General features: G+C 42.7%; 1 protein-coding gene across 4 annotated transcripts in view; it reads left to right on the plus strand.

Annotated features, from left to right (window-relative positions):
* The window catches only part of Ube2f (ubiquitin conjugating enzyme E2 F (putative)), a 62,420-nt gene that overhangs the window by 4,880 nt on the left and 37,969 nt on the right, over positions 1 to 19,571 (plus strand). For 2 of the 4 annotated variants that reach the window (XM_026396015.2, XM_026396016.2), the window contains exons 3-4: positions 10,284 to 10,313; positions 14,511 to 14,576. In XM_026396015.2, the coding sequence (XP_026251800.1) occupies positions 10,284 to 10,313; positions 14,511 to 14,576 (96 nt within the window). The remainder of the gene's footprint in view (positions 1 to 10,283; positions 10,314 to 14,510; positions 14,577 to 19,571) is intronic. The other 2 variants (XM_026396017.2, XM_026396018.2) reach the window with 1 other exon arrangement.

Genomic DNA, 19,571 nt, shown 5'->3' on the forward strand with positions numbered 1-19,571 from the left:
TTTTTACATGGCAAAGGAAAGGAAGGGACAAAAGAGCCTAAGCTAATTTATAAGGCATGATCCATCTCTGTGGGCAGAGCTCATGATGTATTGCTTCCCCAGGGCTTCTCTTTATACCGCCACAGTGGGATTAAGCTTCAGCATGAATTTTGGACACCTTCAGACTCTATTAGGCACTTTAGTTTAAACCACAGCGAACATGTTAGGAGTGATTCTGGTTTGCCTTTTACAAAGCCTTCCCAGGCTGCTCTTCATTTTGCAGCTGAAGAGCTAAGAAAATGAAGAAACCTGCCCCTATTGCAGCTTTGTTGCAGCAGGATGGACAGACCCACTTCCTGGGGTGTGGCAGGCTCTGGGGGAGCAAACTCAGCAAGCAGAGGCCCAGTCAGCAGAAGTGCAAGTCCACAGGAAAGAGAGTGCTAGGAGGCTCAGAGTTCCTACTTCTATTCTGCAGGACTGACCTGGGAGCTTTCAAATGGTTTGGGGGCCTTCCCAAGCTTAGTGGGAGCCCAATGAGTTTCACAAAGCAGGACAAGGTCTCAGCTCCAGGGCAAATGCCTTTGGATGGTTGACAGGGCCTATCAGATTTTTCAACCTTGTGAGACCCATTCAAGGAGAGGTCCAGGTGGGCTGGGGGAGTCCATGCTGTGGGGCTGGTGAGATAGTTGGAGAGGTGATCATGATGAGAATCCCTTGACTTTTTTAAAAATAGGCTGTTTGAGTTCAGCAAGATTGCTACAGTCAGAACTGTTGTCCTGGGCTTCTGTGAGGATGTAATTCGCAGGAATTGACAGGTTATAGAATTTTGTCATTGTGTATTAAAGTCATAGACTGGGTTCCCAGAAGGGGAGGGAGGGAGTGTGTCATGCAGGGTACTTATTAAGCAGTATCCTTGGAACAGTACCCATGAAGGGAAGGAGATGAGAGAAACAGAAGGGGCAGAAGGAGGATTGCTTTGCGAAAAGTCCCCAGGACAGCCTCTTCTCTAGAGTGAGCTTGGCCCCTAGAGCTGTCCCAGGTTGGTGAGATTGTCAGGCCTCCTTCCACGGTCATCACATGGAGGCTAGCCTGGGAGGGACTTGGCTTGGGGTGGGGGAGTCTGTGTAGCCAAAAATCCTGGAAATAGCTGAAGGCCATCTGCTCAAAGGCCCCTCTGAGGGGGCATCTGGACAATGTATCACAGTGGCTCTTCTGTGATGTGACTGGCTACAGGGCTGAGTGGACACCCATGGTGGGGAGGGATCCGAGTGGTTGCACAACCAAAATCCCATTTATTGGAATAGTGACAGAGGCTGGAGTCAGCCCTCCCTGCTCTGTTCCAGGTTGCCGGAAACCTTTGGCCTTGTCTGCACTGGCAAGGGCTCCCTTCTGCCACACTGACTTTCGTTAGTGTCCCTGCTGGTTCTGAGGATGCCCTGCAGGCTGAACCAGTGACACTCTCCTAATAGTGGTTCCTGGAGTTGTTAAATGACTCATGTTTTTGGGTCTGTCTGGCCTGGCTCCTGGTAGCTGGGTCACAGAGGAGGGGCTGTGTTCCCTGTTGGTCTGCCTTTGTCAGGCCTGACTGGGGTGCCCTTACAGGTGGTGTCAGCATTCCTGAGCCAGGGTTAGGCCCTGATTCATCAGGTTTGGAGATCTGAAGATGCTCCCAACCCCATAAGACACCCCTCAGAGCAGAACCAGCTGCTTACTTGTCTGAAGTTGGCACTGGTGTTAGATAGCTAACAGCTGAATGCCTTTCTTTCTCCCTGTTCTTTCACTTGCTCACCCACCAAACACATGTTAGTGCCACACACTGTTAGTGACCCTCAAAAGACCCAAGGGTTCTTCAGGCAGGTTGGCAGGAGCCCTTGCCTGTTAATCATGGAGCTTAAACACGGAGACTTGGAATTGAGGTCTTCAGGGTGGATCTAGACTCAGGGGACTAGACAAACAGTCTTTGTCCCTAGCAGCTCCATGGGCTTCCTATGATTCTCCTGTGTTCGCTGGTCAGGGTTGTGGAGTGTGGTGCTCTGAGCCCACCATCTGTGCTCCACTGACAAGAGTAAGGAAGGACTTCTGTGTCACTGTGGACCATCAGTGTATAGGTGGGGCCCTGGCCTACACCAGGTCTGCATGTGCCTGCATTCCAGTGTGGTTCCTGGAAAAGGAAGAAAGAGCATTTATTGTTTCCCAGAGGTACTCTCTTGAGTCAGTCCCTGTCCAGACCTCTGGCAGTTGGGTAGGGTTTGATCTGCCGCATTGTCGGGGCCATCATAGCGTTTGGCAGAGTGTGAAGCTGAGGGTAACATGCTACATTACACATTATTGAAATAAGAGCAATGGCCCAGCAAAGAGGTATCCTACCAATATGGAGATAGGGTGGTTGGTCATGAGGTTAATCTTTGTGTACTCCATTGGGGCATTAAATACTGTTGAGCTACTTGGGGAGATTTGGAAGCCCCTTCAGGTACTCCCAGTAGTCTGGAAGGGCAGGGAGGTCCTGTGGGAATTTTGGACAGGGGCCCAGGTAATATGCTCATGAACAAACTAGGTGGCATCTGGTCTTGGGCCCCATTCTCAGTGACACTAGGCTCTTCTCAGGGGGCTGTGTCTGCTTTTCAGGGTTATAGCCTTGCTTCCCTAGAGTGTGGTGCTAGGAGGCCCTTGATGGTAGCAGCTAGGGGTCACTCAGGGGTAGCAATATTCTCTGGAGAGGCTAATGCCCAGGTATGGGTCATGTGCCTCCCAGATAAGTGTACTGCAGGTGGGTGCAGGGAATACAAAAGAGGCAGGATTTGAGAATTTTATTGCATAAAGACAGGAAGCCAAGGGATCAAGTTCTAGTTCAAGAACTGAAGGAGGCAGTGCTGCCAGTGGAAGTGGTTGGGTGTCCCGGAAAGGAGATGTTGTGGCTACCTCCAGGGAAGGGCTCAGCTGTTCTGCCTGGAGTTGTTTGATGGAGCTTGGTGCTCCCTCTGGTTGTCTGCACCTGCTACTGCCTTTTGTCTTAGAGTAGCTGCTGTAAAAAACTGCCACAGGCATTTATATCTTATAGTTCTGGAGGTTGGACATTCAAGATAAGTTCCTAGCGAGAGCTGGTTGATTGAGTTCCTGGTGGGGACGCTCTCCTGGCTCATGAACAGCCACCTCCTCTTGGAATCCTCACATGGCAGAGAGAACAGGAACTTGGGTCTTCCTTCCTCTTGTGAAAGCACTAATTCCATCCTAGGGCTCCCCCTTCTTGACCTCATCTGAACCTACTCTCCCCAAAATCCCACTTCCAAATACCATCACGTTGAGGATTAGGGATTTAGCATAGAAAAGGGGTCACAAATTCAGTCCACAATACCTTTGGAATGCCTGCTCAGTCTCCAGCCCTGTGAGGAGAAAGGCTCCTGGCGTCTCAGGACACTCATGGCAGGGGCCGTGCCTCCCTATAGGCAGGTGTGTTTCCTTGTCCCACATTTCCTTAGCCCTCATGTGCTCAGCCCAGTGCCACATACTGGTTTCCTGGGCTGGGTCAGGCTGTGCAGCCTCTGCTTGTGAAGAGTGGGTAGATCCAGGTGACAGTGGTAAGGAAGCAGCTAAAGCCCTGTGTTGTGAATGGCCCAGGCCACAACAAGCTGAGAGTGTGCAATGTGGGGGCCATTGTGGTAACTGGGTGGATTTTGCAATCATATTTGAGCTCAGTCATGCTTCAGGTGGGCTCTGTGGCTTGATCCTTAGAAAGAAAAAGAGTAATTTTTCAGAAGGAAGTTGTGAGTCATGGAATTGTGCAAGGTACCTCCCAGAAATGCTGGACTACTGAGTGGTATTAGCATCTTGGAACCAGTGAGTCATTAGCAACTTAAAAATATTTTTGTGTTGTTACCTTACAGGTGGGATAATGTCCTTTGTATCCTGAGGTTTCTCAGGGAAGGGCCTCTGCTCTTCCAAGAGGCCTCCAGGCTGGCAAAGTGATGGGCTTGCTTCTTTGACCAGCCTTCTGTATGTTGACTCTGAGGTGATAACTATAGATGACAGTAAATTATCCGTTGTTGTCATTTGAAGTGTAGACAAATTTGTCATTTATGACAACTCCCTGAGAGGAGCATTGTGCAAGTATGACTAGCTTATTTTATGTTCTCCACTAGGCCAGACCAAAATGCTCAATGTCTTAATTGAAACCTATGTCCCCAGGATTCTATTCCTTGCCTGTGCTGCCTCTTGAACCAAAAGTCTGCAGGGGCTCTGACTATAGTGGGGTTCATTCATAGGCTGAGTCGGAGGCTCAACCCTTGTTCACTTTCCTTGAGTGAGTTACACTGAACATGCAATTCATTGTGGAATTTAAATTCTTGACTATCACATGAAGTTATCTTAGAGCAAAACTTTTTTATTAAGTTCATTTATTAATTTATTTATTTTAATATTTATTTTTTAGTTGTAGTTGGACAAACACCTTTATTTCACTTGTTTATTTTTGTATGTGGTGCTAAGGATTGAACCCAGGGTCTCGCACGTGCGAGGCGAGCACTCTACTGCTGAGCTACAACCCCAGCCCTTAAGTTCATTTATGTGTGTAATGCTACCTGTACACATTTTTACATGGCAAAATGGTCAGTAGCATTTCCTGTACCTGGTGCTATAGTCTGAATGTTTGTGACCTCCCCAAGTTCTTATTGAAATCTAATCACCAGTATAATTAGAAGGTGGGGCCCTTGGGAGACAGTTAGTTCATGAAGGTGGGGTTCTCACAAATGGGGTGAGTGACCTGTAAGAGACCCAGAGAGCTGCCTTGTATCTTCTACCTTATGAGGATACTACATGAAGACATAGTCTGTGGCCAGAAAGTGGCCTCTCGTCAGATACCACGTTTGCTGGTACCTTGAGCATAGACTTCCCAGCCTCCAGAACTGAGAAGATGAATGTCTACTATTCCTAGACCATCCATGTAAAACATTTTGTTATAATAGGCCAAATGGTCTAAGAACCTGGAGAAAATGAAAAGATTTCAGAGGCCAAGGCCTCAGCTGGAACTTTTTATACAACTAGTCTGCATTAGGGCTGGGGTATCAGGATTTTTAGATGCCCCGTATCTATTGGATTGTGATGATAAATACATAAATCCAAAATTACTTAAAATTAACTGAATTACTTAAAGTGGCTCTTTTTTTTTTTTTTAACTATAAAGGAACTTTTGTTTTTGTTTGTTTAAAGTGGCTGTATTTTACAGTGTGTTAATTATTCCTCAGTAAAGCTGTTGAGAAAAATCAAATTGGCAAAACATTCCCCAAGCAAAGTCTGGGAATCCCTGTTTGAGGTATGGTGTCCTTTGTTGGGAGTGACCGCGCTATCATCCCTGGAGGGAAGGATTCTGGCCACGGTGCTACTCATCTGTTGAGATGTTTGCTCCGCTCCTTCCTGCTTCTCCTGCTGCACTGTGTCACAGTCTATATTTAGCATTGGTCAGTGTCCTCCTTTCCTGTGCACCTCTTCCCCATCCCTGGCACTAGACTATACACTCTTGTACTTTTGTTACATTGTCCCTCACTAAGAATTCATACCTTCTGGGTATGTTTTTAAATTTCAAAAGGCAAAACTAAATGACAGGAATTATCATAACTGTAGACAGACTGTCCCTCTGCCTAGGTGGCTTGGGCCACAGCCACAGAGTGAAGTGAGAGAAAGCCAGATAGATTCCTGTGGTCAACATCAGTCTCTCAAAGGAAGGTTCCTTGAGAACAGTTTCTTATTAATTCTTAACAAAAATGTAAATAATAATGTAGTATTTGCTTTGAAACATAGTTTAATTGTATGGATAAACAATTAAAAATGATTAGTGTGGATGATCCATTTGCTGTCTTCCTCAGCCCTCTGCCTGCCTTACTTCTCCCCAGGAAGGGCAAAAATAGCTGGTCAGAAAGACAACTGAAGGTCAAGGTCAATTGGGTCACTATAAACATCTCAGCAGTGAGTCTTTCTTAGCTTATCATCATGCTGTTTTAAGTGAATACTTTGAATGTTCCATAACTGCCAAGAGGGCGGGCTTAGACAGAATTGGTTGCCTTCCCAGCCCCAGCCAGAGGGTGGTCAGTTGGTAGGTTTCTTTGCCCCACAACCTGCCTTGCTAAGAGCTTTGCTCTTTTTCTCAGACAAGAAGGTCTCCCTGGCAAAGCATTGGCTGTGACATCCGTGGCGGTGTGTGGGACTCTCCCTCACCCTAGCTCCTCCTCTGCCCCCTCTATTTTTCTGGGTGCCTCACCCAGGTTCCTGGGCCCTGGAGCAGGTACATGAATGGTCACTTGCCTCCATCCACAGGCTCTGTTATTCTTGCACAGCTGCTGCCACAGGCCCAGGGCCTCCCACTCCCAGAGCCTCAGTGTGCCTCTTGCTTTCCACTCGCTTCAGCGACCCTTCCCCACTTGCCTTCTTGGAGGAATAGTCCTGCTGCTGCACTGCACTTTTTTTTTTTTACTATTTTTTTTAGTTGTTGATGGACTTTTATTTATTTATAAGTGGTGCTGAAAAACGAACCCAGCGCCTCACATGTGCCAGGCAAGTATGCTACTGCTGAGCCCCAGCCCCAGCCCTTTGCCCTGCATTTTGACCATATACTTATTTCTTCCTGCCTTGCCCTCCGTTTTCCATCTCCCTTGTATTCCAGCTCTTTGCGATGTCTCCAATGGCCTTTCCTGGGGCCACATGTGCTCTTTCCCTGAAGCATTGCATTCTTGAGTCTTCTGCCTTTTGGCCTATTTCTCACCTATGACTTTTCCTGCTCTCTGTCTGCTTTCTGCTGAAGTTCTCCCCCTACCCCTCTTTGTTGACCTTACGCATTCTCATTATGACACAGCTTCTTGCCCTGGCTCTGATTGTGCTGGAGACTTTTCAAGTTTCTCATCCTGGGCTTCCCTTTTGTGTCAAGCACTGGTACCATCTCTGACCCGTCACCCCACCTTCTGTTGCCATACCTGTAGTTCAGTGTGCTCTCTGGCCCCTGGCCTCCTATCTTGGCTGGGTATCTGCTGCCCAGCACACAAGACATCTGGCCTCAGCTTTGCTCTTGTATAGTTATCCTCTGGAGGCAAAGCTTAGAAACTCTGGTTGAGAAATCTTCTTGGGCTGCCTTCACGATCTTGGCTCTCTTCTACCTTGTTTCCCGTCACTCTGCTGCTGTATGTGGACTTTTGCTCTGGCTGCAGGTCTATCGGCGTTTGTACGTTGCTGATTTGTATGCTGGGAATATCCATTTTTCCCTACCTCTGTAGGATTAAAGTCTACTTATTCTTCGAATCCCAGCTCAAAAACCTCCATCAGTACCCCCTACACACACACACCAGAAGGAATCTCCCTGGCCAAGGACCATTTTACTTTTTGCTTGAGGCAAAAAGATTGAGATTACTTTTTGACCCATTCATTGCAGGGTATTCAGTGAGCTACCAGACTAGTTTTTTTGATTTGTAATTAATTCATTTATTAAGTTACAAAGCATGATTCCTTCATGTGCGTGTGTGTATGTATATGTATGTATGTATGTATGTGTATATATATATATATATATATATATACATACACACACACACATATACACATGCACATGCACACGCACACCCATACACACCCATAATTGAAATGATGACTAGTCAAGCAAATTAACATATCCATCTCCTCACATGGTCACATTAGATCTCACATTATTCATTCTAACTGCAACTTTGTACCTATTGATGAATATCTCCCCATTTCCCACTGCCCTTTCCTTGCTCCCAGTCCTGGTCACCACTGTTCTACTTTGTTTCTCTGAACTCTTCAGCTATTTTAGATTCCACATATTAGTGTTATCTGTAGTATATTTCTATGTCAGACTTATTTCACTTGGCGTAATGTCCTTTAAGTTTATCCATATTGTCTTCAATGACAGGTTCTTCTTTATTAAGGCTGAATAATGTTCCTCTGTGTGTGTGTGTGTGTGTGTGTGTGTGTGTGTGTGTGTGTCCTTTGCCCCCATCTATTTTTTTTTAAGTACAGAGGATTGAACCTAGAGCATTCTTCCACTGAGCTATATCCTCAGCCCTTTCTGTGGTTTTTGTTTTGAGACACAGACTTGCTAAATTGCTGAGGCTAGCCTAAAATTTGTAATTCTCTTGCTTCAGCCTTCTGAGTAGCTGGGATCATAGGGATGCACCACCACAACTGACTCCTTTGCCCGTCTTTGACTCAGGTTGTTTTTTTCACTGTTATGTTGTATGGGTTCCTTAGATATTTTCAATACTTATTTCTAATTTCTTATCAGATACATGATCTGAAAATGTTTTCCCCTAGTCGTAGGTTGCCTTTTTTGCCATTCAGAAGCTTTCTGCTTTAATGTAATCTTGCCTGTTTTTTTTTTTCTTTTTTTCCTTTTCTTTCTTTTTTTTTTCTTCTTTTGTTTTTGGTGCTTGAGCTTTTGATGTGATTTACAAAAACTCATTGCTAAGGCCAAGTCAAGGAACTTATGCCCTTATATATTTTCCCTTGGAGTTTCATGTTTTCAGGTCTTCTGTTGAAGGCTTTATTCCATTTTGAGTTGGGTTTTGTGCAATTGTAGGTTATGAAGGTCCCCTTTCATTCTAATGCCTGTGGATATCCGGTCTTCCTAGTACCATTTGTTGGCCTTCATCTCCCTATAGTCTTGATCTCCTTGCAAATGAATTGTGTGCTTGGGTTTATTTTTCACACTCTTTATTTTTTCTATTGGTCTATATGTCTGGTTTTATGCCATATCATACTATTTGATTACTATACTTTTTAAAATTTGAAATTAGAATATAATGCCTTCAACTTATGTTCTTCTTTCTTAGGATAGCTTTGGCTGTTTGGATCTTTTTATGGTTCCAGACAAATTTTGGAATTGTTTTCCATTTCTGTAAGGAATGCCATTGAATTTTTTTTTAATACCTTTATTTTATTTATTTTTATGTGGTGCTGAGGATTGAACCCAGTGCCTTACCCATGCTAGGCAAGTTTTCTACCACTGAGCCACAACCCCAGCCCTGCCAGTGAAATTTTGATAGGGATTGCATCAAATCTATAGATTGCTTTGATTAGTATGGACATTTTAACTATATTAATTTTTCCAGTATATGAGCACAGGGTATCATTCTATTTCTTTGTAGCTTCTTCAGTTTCTCTCATTCATATTGTGTAGTTTTCATTATACAGATGTTTCAACTTCTTGGTTAAATTCACTATAAATATGCCATTGAATTTTTTTTAATTCCTTTATTTTACTATTTTTTATCTTAAATGGGATTGTTTTCTTGATTTCTTTTTCAGATGGTTCATTTTTAGTGCATGGAAACAACTGGTTTTTGTATATTGGTTTTGTATCTTGCAATACCAAATCCATTTATTATTTCTAACAGATTTTTTTGTGAAGTCTTTAGGACCTTAAGTGCTATAAAGAATCATGTGTGCCAGGCGTGGTGGCACACACCTGTAATCCCACTGGCTTGGGAGGCTGAGGAAGGAGGATCTCAAGTTCAAAGCCAACCTCAGCAAAAGCATGGCGCTAAGCAACTCAGGGAGACCCTGACTCTAAATAAAATATACAAAATAGGGCTGGGGATGTGGCTCTGTGGTTGAGTGCCCCTGAGTTCAATCCCCGATACCTAAAAAAAAAAAAAAGAATCATGTCATATGTGAACCTGGATAATTTTACTTCTTTTCTGAGTTGGATGTTTCTTCTTTCTTTTTCTTGTGTAATTGTCCTTGCTAGTGATTCCACAGTACTGTGTTGAGCATGGGCACGTTGCCTTGTACAGGTTTGTCCTCTAAGCTCTTTCATAGCAGGCTGGTAGGAGGTAAGCAGTTTTGTTCTGCAGAAGGGTACTGAGCTTACACACCTGGTGATGTACTGATAGAAGAGGAACTATGGTGTTGAAGGCCTCAGGAGAGGATTGAGACCAAGAAGCTACAAGGAGGCAGGTCTGAAAAAAAGATGTAAACACACTGTATGTGTCAATCAGATTTTAAGAGGACTGCTTCTGTGACTCGGTGGAACAGTTTTCAAAAACACTGCAGTCACCATGTAATTTCTTTTTATTTAAGATGATTTGCATTCATGTTAAAGTGAATTTTCAAGGCTCGTTATCCAAATTTGTTGGCATTCTGAAAGTCACCTTGTATATCTGAAAACTAAATAGCTTGAGATAAAACTTTAGACCCAGTTTCAGTGTTTTCAGTATTTTTTTTTTCTTTTGTATTCTGGAAGAAATTGCTAATTTAGAACTGGTGCATTTTGAAGACAAACATTAACCATAATCTCTTTGTTTCTACAGAGGTTGCAGACCTTGAAGCTAATTTACCTTGTAAGTATAGCATCACTAGTCAAAATTAAGTATTCTAAAATAATTGCATGAAGAATGCTTGTTTTATGTTTAATGACCCTGCATAACAAAAAAAGCTGTTTTTCATGTATGTCAGAAATGAATTTTAATTTTGTCCAAGAATTTCTAGAGGACCTATTAAGAGTACAGAGGTGTGCAGTCTTTGTTAACATCTCACAAGCAGACTGCTTTCTTGGTGTACTAGAGCTGTACCAGAGTTAGGTTTTGGATCTCTTCCACATGTATTTTGTCCCATGTCTAGTCTACTTTGTGAAAATTTAATCAATAACTGACAGTCCTATGTTTGTTAGTGACAATACCACTACTTGGGTCCAGAAGGTACTTGTCTGTGACCTGCCTTGGTGTTTGAGGTAGGGCTTCTGTACTGCTTCTAGTCCACGAGTGTCTTCACCTTGATCAGTCTTTCCTTCCCCAGACACACAGGCCTGCCTTGGAGTGCCCACTCACCACGCCCTGCATGTGTGTAATGTGTGTCAGGTTTTCCTTTTTTCTTCTATCAATTCCTTCCCAAGCCTTTATTTATTTATTTATTTATGGTACCAGATACTGAACCCAGTGCTTAACCACTGAGCTACATCCCCAAGCCTTTTTACCTTTTATTTTGAGATAGGGTTTCTTTAAGTCCTTAGGGCCTCACTAAGTTGCTGAGGTTCTACAGGAACTTGCAATCCTCCTGCCTTAGCCTTTTGAGCTGCTGGGATTATAGACATGCCCCACCACACCTGGCCTCCCAAACCTTTTATATTTCCATAATAATATTAAAGTTTGAAAACTTGGACCATTTTACTATTTTTTGAATTACAGCTTTTTGTCACACTTGTTTTAAAAACAGTTTAAGTAAGTAAGGATGTCTATTGAAATATTTTGTAAGTTGGTCTCCTGTTTTGGCTGAGTGCTGCAGAGAACTTGGGGTATTGATGTGAAAGCCCACTGACATGGCTAGGAAAGGGCTCATTTTCCCTGCCACCTGAAGTTGGAGGGCTGCAGTCCTTGAGTGGTTAGCTTATGAGGGTAAGTACATAAACTAAGTGTTTAAAAGTTATTTTTAACGTATAGATAGATGAGAAGAGTGGTTATGACATAAAATGATTTTTACTTTGGGTCTCAGTCACTGGATTGCTTGCCCTCCAAGTGTTCGACTCAGAACTGAAGGCTTTGTCTTGGGATACTACTAAAAGGTTAACTTTCTACCTACTGAAGTATTTATAGATGAAATGATGTGCTTTAAAATGCGCCAGGAGAACAAGTAAATAACTGTGTGGGTGTAGGACAGATGAAGCACAACTGGAAAAAAAATTTTGAAGCTTAGTGATGGGTCCATTTTACTCTCCTTTGCCTTCACGTGTGTAGGTCACTTTCCTAATAAACAGAGAGGCTATAGTCCTTCCACTTCCACTCCCAACATTCTTGCCGCTGGCCCTGACTTGAACATATACACATCATCTTTTCATTCAAGACTGCAAAAAAGTTCCCCTTACAAATGATTTATTTTTTTTTATTATTATTTATTTTTTTTACTGGGGATTGAACCTTGCTAAAATTGCTTAGGACCTTGCTGAGTTGCTGAGGCTGGCCTTTGACTTGACATCCTCTTGCCTAACCCTCCCAAGCTGCTGAGAGTATAGGCGTGTGCCACTGTGCCCAGCATTTGTTTTATTCTTGAACATGAATCTTACATAGATTAGTGGTTTGTACCAGAGTGTTGTTTCAAAACAACAAAACTTTACATCCTCTTTTTAAATTAGGATTTTAACTAAATAACTAAAAAAAGCATTCCCATGTCTGAGATAGCTGGTAAAAGACAGCCTGCTACATGCCTCTTCTTTTTGCTCTTCCTCCCTACCCTCATCCTGTCAGAGGCAGCATGTTTAAGTTAGTTTATAAGGTAAGCCGTGTTGTCCAAAGGCTGCAGCTTGTTACTCTTTCTCTCTGACTTTTTGCATGGTACTGGAGATCGGACATGCTAGATAAGCAGTCTCTCACTGAGCCACATCTCCAGCCCTTTTTATTTTTTTATTTTGAGACAGGATCTTGGTGTGTTGCTGAGGCTGCTCTCAAACTTGGGGACCTCCTGCTTTAGTCTCTCAGGTAGCCGGATTACAGGCCTGTGCCATCACAGCCTGCTGCAGCTCATTTGTTTTAAAGGGAACCAAGAAGACTCTAAGTACTAAGTGTTCGTTATGTTTGATAATCTTTCCAAAATGTTTACAAAAGCAAACAGAATAATTTGCCCTGTGACAGTGTTGTTTCATAATTATTCAGAACTAGTTTGGACCTCTGCACATGCAAGTTCATAGAGATTTCTCTGTTTGCAAAAAGTAGAAAGTGTCTCTTTCATATAGAATGAAATATTGGAATTTTGAGTAGCCCATGTTTGCATGTAGAGGAAAAGTTCAATGAAGTTTCTGCATTGAGTTCAAAGAAAACCTGACTTTTAACCTTTTGATTTTTAGAATTTATCCTTTCTTGAGCTTTAAAATTTCTGTCCCCCATCATTTCATTATCTTTTAATCCACTTCAAATTTCTTTATTCCTGGTGGCCTTTCTTCTTCAGAGGACTCCTTTCTACATCTGTACCTTTGTTCGTGTGAAAGGAGGGAAATTCCAGCTAATTCTAAAGGATGCCAGCCTTGGCTCATCATGGAACTGTTTCCTACACCTTCCTTATTTGTTTTTCTTGCATATATCTCACAAAGAAAGATGGTATTTATACTCTCAAGATTAAGGGAAATGAAGCCCTTTTTCAATATTCTGTACACAGATCTGAATGTGTTATTTGGGGGAGAGTTGTAAACTTTTTGACCTCGAGTTTCTTTCTTTCTAAGGTAAGGAATATGGCACGTTTCCACTAGGACTGCTCTAAGCTCATCAAAGCTGAGCTGTCTTTCACTCTAGAAGAAAGCTCATCAGCAATCCTGATTAGTTTCTGTGTGTCATCTCTCAGTGTCCTGACTTTCACTAAATACCAAAAGGAAGTGAGGCCTATAATAGGGAAAGAGAGTCATGAAGTACTTATTAATTTGGGAGCTAATCTTGCTTCTGTTAATAACCTGTGATGTTGGGCTAGTCATGGAAACTCTCTGTCCTAATTAAGGATGTTGGACTAGAATGGTCTCTAAGGCCATTTCTGACTTTATATTTGAATTATCCTATTTTTGTTGAAAATTGATATCATTGCAAAACTAAGTATTATCAGTGACTTGCAAGAAATAATAGGTGAACTAAAGAATTTAACATTCTCAGATTTTATAGATAAGTGTAGAAAATTTCTTTTTTCCTGGTTCCTTGGGTGTTTATCCATGAGTGGTCACCACTTCAGTAGTGTTGGTGTGAGTGACAGAGGCAGGTGTGGACTATAGCCAACTCCCCTTACCTGCACCGGCAGGCAGTGGCTCTGTTCCCAGGGGAAGTTCTTTGTCCTGATCCAGGACACTTCTGGCTTGGGACCACTGAACACAGAAAGTTCCCTCCAGGTTGGCAGAGCATCATTTCACCAACAAAACAAGCTGAGCCACCAGTTAGTTTGTGAAGATGTTCTTTTTAAAATGTCATGGTAAACTCCAGTTGGAGCCAGTTCTCAGGAAGCACACTTATTTTCAACTTCTTCACCACAGTGGCCTGTATGTCTGTGTGCTAGGGGAGCAGATTAGAAATTTGACCTGATAGTTTTCCTAGATTTTTCGTGTTTACCAGCCTTTACTCACTACATACATCACTCTCCCCAGGGGTGTTTTCTTCTTCCTCTTACTCCCCTCCTCCTTTTCCTTTTGTCCCCCTCCTTGTGTTGAGGTTTAACCCAGGGCCTTGAGCATGCCAGCAAGACTCTACCCCCAAGCTACACCCCAGCCCTTGTTTCTTCAAAGTAAAATAGTGTAATTCTTGAAAGTAACAGTCAGATTGCTATGTTTAGTGATCATTTAAAAGTTGAAGGAAAATATCAATTTGGAATTAACTCAAAAAACTATAAGGAGAAAAAGAATGGTAAAAGCCCCTGGTTTGCAGCTGGAGCCTGTTGGCATAATTATGGAACACACAGCAGGGTGGGTCTTGCATCTTGGGTTATCAGCAGCACTGTGGACTTGCTGCCTGCTCAGGTTGCCTTTGGCGTGCAGACCGCTGCTTACGCCAGACTTTCCTGATGTGCTGTTTCTTTTGCAGGTACTTGTAAAGTGCATTTTCCTGATCCAAACAAGCTTCATTGCTTTCAGCTAACTGTAATTCCAGGTAATAAATATTCTTACATACTTCAGTAATAAAATGATTTTCAAACATCGAGTTTTTAAAAGTTTAAAGGTTATAATCTTTAACTTTCTCCTTTAGCGTTTTTAAAGTTAAGACATTAGCTGCTATTCCATATGAAGGCAAGACATGTGCTTTGTAGTCAAAGCATAGTAAGTGAACTTGAGGCATTTTACACTCCATTTACCATGTATAAACTTAACAACTAAAATGAACGTTGACTGAGTCTTTTGTATGGTGGAGTGTGGGCTGTGAAATGATGTGTGGGTTTCAGTTATGAGCCTCTCTTTGGAGCAGCATAGCCTTTGTTATGTTGTAGCCTCATCTGCAGAGCAGGCATCAAATGGGCTGCATCCCATAGGACAGCAGTAGGATTGAGGAGACCATGTGTACAGCACGTGGCCCAGGTCCTGGTGCACAGAGACACTGCTTGCCAGCTGTCCTCATTAGAACCGTGGTAAGTGTGTACTCTTCAGGTTGCCCCTGCATGGCACCACCTCTCTCCGTGTCAGACCAGGCAGGAGAGGAGGACCGGGGCTCTTCCAGCTGCAGTGCAGCCCCAGGAGACTCAGAGCCCGCTGTGCTGGGGTTGGAGCAGGCGGCAGTCAGCTCATGCTGCTGTGGGGTGGCAGGAGGAAGGAGAAGGGGAATTCACCACAGAGAGTCCTAGAATTCTGAAGTCTAAGTTCTTAGGATTTCTCTAAGAAAAGTAACACGTAGATGTTTGTAAAAATCCTACCAGAGGAGGAATTTCACCAGCTGGGTCCCCTTTCACTTTTGCTGCCTAAGGATTAAGCTGAAGCTGAAGTATTAAGAAGTATCCAAAGGAAGCCAGGTGTTCCTCAAGTGAATATTGTCAGTAAATATTCACTGCAAAGTCAGAAGCGTTGGACAGAATTACCCCAAGGATTGTGGTAAAGAGGGGAAGGGATGTTTGTCCTCTTGAAGTGTTGCTGATAGAACATGGCAGTTAGTGGGGGCTGAAGTGGTCTGACCTTTTGGAGTGGGGTTGGTTGAGGTTAGATGCCCAGGGCTATTTTGGGGGCAGGCAGTCCACAGATTTTTCTGGCATCATTTGGCAAATATAAAGTTCAGATTGTTATTTAGAGCTGAGGTGGGTAGAGAATGAAAAAAAAAAAAAAAAAACAAGAAGGGAGTTTTGTCTTGGAAACATAGGGTGTTATTTTATTTGGGGGATGGAAAGGGAGTGAGGAACTAGGAATAATGAGTCACAGCTACAAATGCGGAAGAGAATACAGAATTTAAGTGGGTGATAATGAGCCTGGCCCTGACTCTGTGTAGGTGTGTTATTTGCTGTGGAAGGTGTTTTATAATAACAAGAGAAATCCCAATTTCAGAATGTGCTTAATAGTGTTTAAATTGCATTTTCTCTATGTAGAGGCTGTGCGGAGGGTTCTGGGACGTGCGTGTGAACTTGGTCTGGTACCCCATCATGCATGTAGGAGGAGAGTCCCAGGCCCATTCTTAGAGGCGGCCTCTTAGTGAGGCAAGCCTCTGGGTGAGGAGCTGGTGAAGACTGCCCATCCCTTGCTGCCTTCCTCCGACATCATGGGCTCTGCCACGTTCTGCTCGGTGCTGAGCACACAGGTGGTTTCTCGGTGACTCAGGGTCACCCTTAAGAGCCCCTGGCACTGTGTCTTAAGTAGTTCTTAGAGTGGTCAAGATTGTTTCCTTTCACCAAGAACCTAGACCTGGGTGTTGGTGGTGAAAGCTCCTCCCTGGCCTTTCCAGGGCATCCCGAGCAGCTGTCGGGGGTTCTTTTGCTTTGTGGTCCTTTATGGTTGATTTTTCCAGGCTTCTGTCACATAATAGGGTTTCTGTGAAGTTTAACCTTCAGATAAATGTTCCTCTCCAGCTTTTTAACTTATTTTTACTGAATCACATGAATGTTGGGACTATTGAAATTGTGTATATGGTAGCATCTTTGTTGTTCATATAATTACTCTTGAAAATGGAAAATAATTGTTATATTTTGGTATTTAGTATCTTATCAGATTAAAAAAATAACTTATTTTGGTGCCTATAAATACTTACTACTTCAGCATTTATATTTGTAGTAAGTACACACTGGGGACGTTGTCATTGCATTGAACTGTCCGAAACTGTGTAGGAACTGATTTTGTAGGACCATTGAATCAGAGAGCCGTGGGGGCTCTTGCCTTTGGTTATTAGAGGTATGTCAACTTTTAAAACTTCTCTAGTTTCATGTTTTTCTTAAAAAAAAAAACTTTGGAACTATGGACTTCCTAAAACAAACAAACAACAACAACAAAAATACTTAGGGATATGTCTAAGCAGTGAAGCTTTAACTTCATGCCTAAGTAAAATTTCATGCCAGTTGTAAAACTGGCTCATTTGCAGCCATGAACCTGCAGCTGGATCTGAAAATTCAAGAATGCATGTGAGATGGGCGTTCAGTGGTCTCTGCAGATTTGCATCTGCGTTTCCAGCTCAAAACTCTTTGTGTGGCTCCTGGCCACTTGGTACCATTTTCATGAATTTGTTTTGGGAATGATTCTTCAAGCTTAGGAATAAATACACTCTTCAGAGAAAAAAATGGAAACAGAATTTGGTGATGGAGAAAAGAAAGGGACTGTTGGGGGAGTCTCCATCAGCTTACCAAACAAAAGAAAGTACTGGTCAAGCAGGACCATGGGTGCCGCAGTCTGGCTGGGCACAATTCAGGAGCCACTTGTCAAAAGAAACAAACTTTATTTTTAAAACTACAAACGCCAAACAAAACAGCTCCTCAGGAAAAACCCTCAGAGCCCAACTGCCACCACCGGCTTCCACAAGCCTCTCCCTCCACAAACCACACCACCTCCCACAATCCTCCTGCTCTTGAGGCCGATTGGCTGGGTCGCGTGGGCGGAGCCAAAGAAGTCCCCCAATGAGCAGTTCCGTAGTCTGAAGGGCAGGGAAACAGTCCAATGAATATCACCGCAGAGGAGCCAATCAGCTAGATGTTGCTGGGGCCGCTGTGAGCCAATCATCAGCTGGCAGTCTGAAGGGCAGGGAAACAGCCCAATGAACATCACCACAGAGGAGCCAATCAGCTAGATGTTGCTGGGGCCACTGTGAGCCAATCATCAGCCGGCAGCTGGGAGTTTGCTGGCAGCTGGAAGTTTTCTGGGGCCCCTTTGGCTGTGGCTCTCAACATCTCCCCCTCTCTGTTTAAACAACAAGCATGTGGCTTAGGGACTGTGCCTGCCTTAGGTTGTCCAATACTACATATGGTCCTTACCCGTCTTCGGATGAGCTGACCTCAGGGCGTCAGCCTCCTGTCTTAGGTTGGTACCATTGTAATTGGATCTTACCCGTCATTGACTACCGGTCCAGTATACAGCCACACCTGTGGAGAGGTACCAGCGGGGGGGTGAGGTTCTTTGCCTCACCTCTGTTGGCCCCCAAATAGCTGAACGATCATGACAAGCAGAAGAGAGGAAGATATACCAAGCCAATTGACAGCTCTTGTTGGAAAAATTGTACCACCGATGACATCATCAGCAAAAATACTCCAACACTACCACAAGTCGCTGCACCAACAGATAGTTCACAATGCATACAAGTGAGTTCACAATGCATACATGTGACACATAGTTTAGGCAAGTTCTGTAAGCGGTTCAGTGATGGCTATTGCAGAGATTGTAGATTAGTTTTATCTTTGTCTTCACCGGCACAGGGATGAAGATAGGAATTCTGGCAATAATGGCTAAAGAAAAAATTATATAACATTCTAGAAGGTACTAAAAGAAAACAATTTTCTTAACAATTTACATTGTCTTCACTGGCACTGGGATGAAGATAGAAATTCTGGCAATAATAGCTAAAGAAAACATTGTGTAACATTCCAGAAGGCACTAAAAGAAAACAATTTTCTTAACAATTTACATTATCTTCACTGGCACTGGGATGAAGATAGGAATTTTGGCAATAATGGTTAATATTAATAATTGTGTAACATTCTAGAAGGCACTAAAAGAAAACAATTTTCTTAACAATTTACATTATTTTGAAAAGAATTATTAAATATAATAAAAAGAATAGGTGAAAGTAAACAAACAGATCTGTTAACCTTCTTAACAGTTATTTACCCAATTTAAATTAAACCATTTAAATCACGTGAATAAAAAAAAAATTTTGGATCTTTTTTTTTTTTTTATGAGCGCTCAATCATATATGATATATGGACATATGTACATTCAAACATATAACACAAAACACAAGTGTGCACACATAATATAATACATACAACACATAACATAATAGTAAAGGCCTTATAACTTTTTACAGGTGAAATCTCCATTGCAATGTTTAAAAACTCAATAGTCAAAAAAGAAAACAAATAGAACTGATCAGCAAAACATTAACCTAGGTCTGTATGAGCTCAAAAAACAAAATAGAACTTCATGATATGGGAAAGGGCAATAATAAAATAGATATTGAAAAAAGCATCCTGGTTCTGTCGCAGATGTAAGGATAGCCAAATTGGAGTTTTGGATATCAGCTGTTATGGATTTGAGCCAAATCATCTTCTTTTTGGTCTGTAGAAATTGCTTTAGTTAATCTCTCTGGAATCCAAATCGGCTGCTGTTCTCCCTGTGGAAACACAAAAACAGGCCCCCGACTCCAGACAATCACTGGGTCAGGACTTTAGTTAATCTCTCCGGAATCCAAATCGGCTGCTGTTCTTCCTGTGGAAACACACAAACAGACCCCCGACTCCAGACAATTACTGGGTCAGGACCTTTCCATTGTCCTGTTAGAATATCTTTCCAAAGTACCTTGGGCTTATGTACATTTTTTGGACACATATGCCTTTCTGCAGCACTAAGTCCTGATGAATCTAAATTTAAAAAGTTTAGAGTAAAAAGGGTTATTTTAAGTTTATCTTTGGGGAATATATACCCCTTCCCAATTCCGTCTTTTTGCTTTAATAAGTACATTTTAATAGTTTGA

The sequence above is a fragment of the Urocitellus parryii genome, chromosome 1 (assembly GCF_045843805.1).
Source record: "Urocitellus parryii isolate mUroPar1 chromosome 1, mUroPar1.hap1, whole genome shotgun sequence".
Classification (NCBI taxonomy): Eukaryota; Metazoa; Chordata; class Mammalia; order Rodentia; family Sciuridae; genus Urocitellus; species Urocitellus parryii.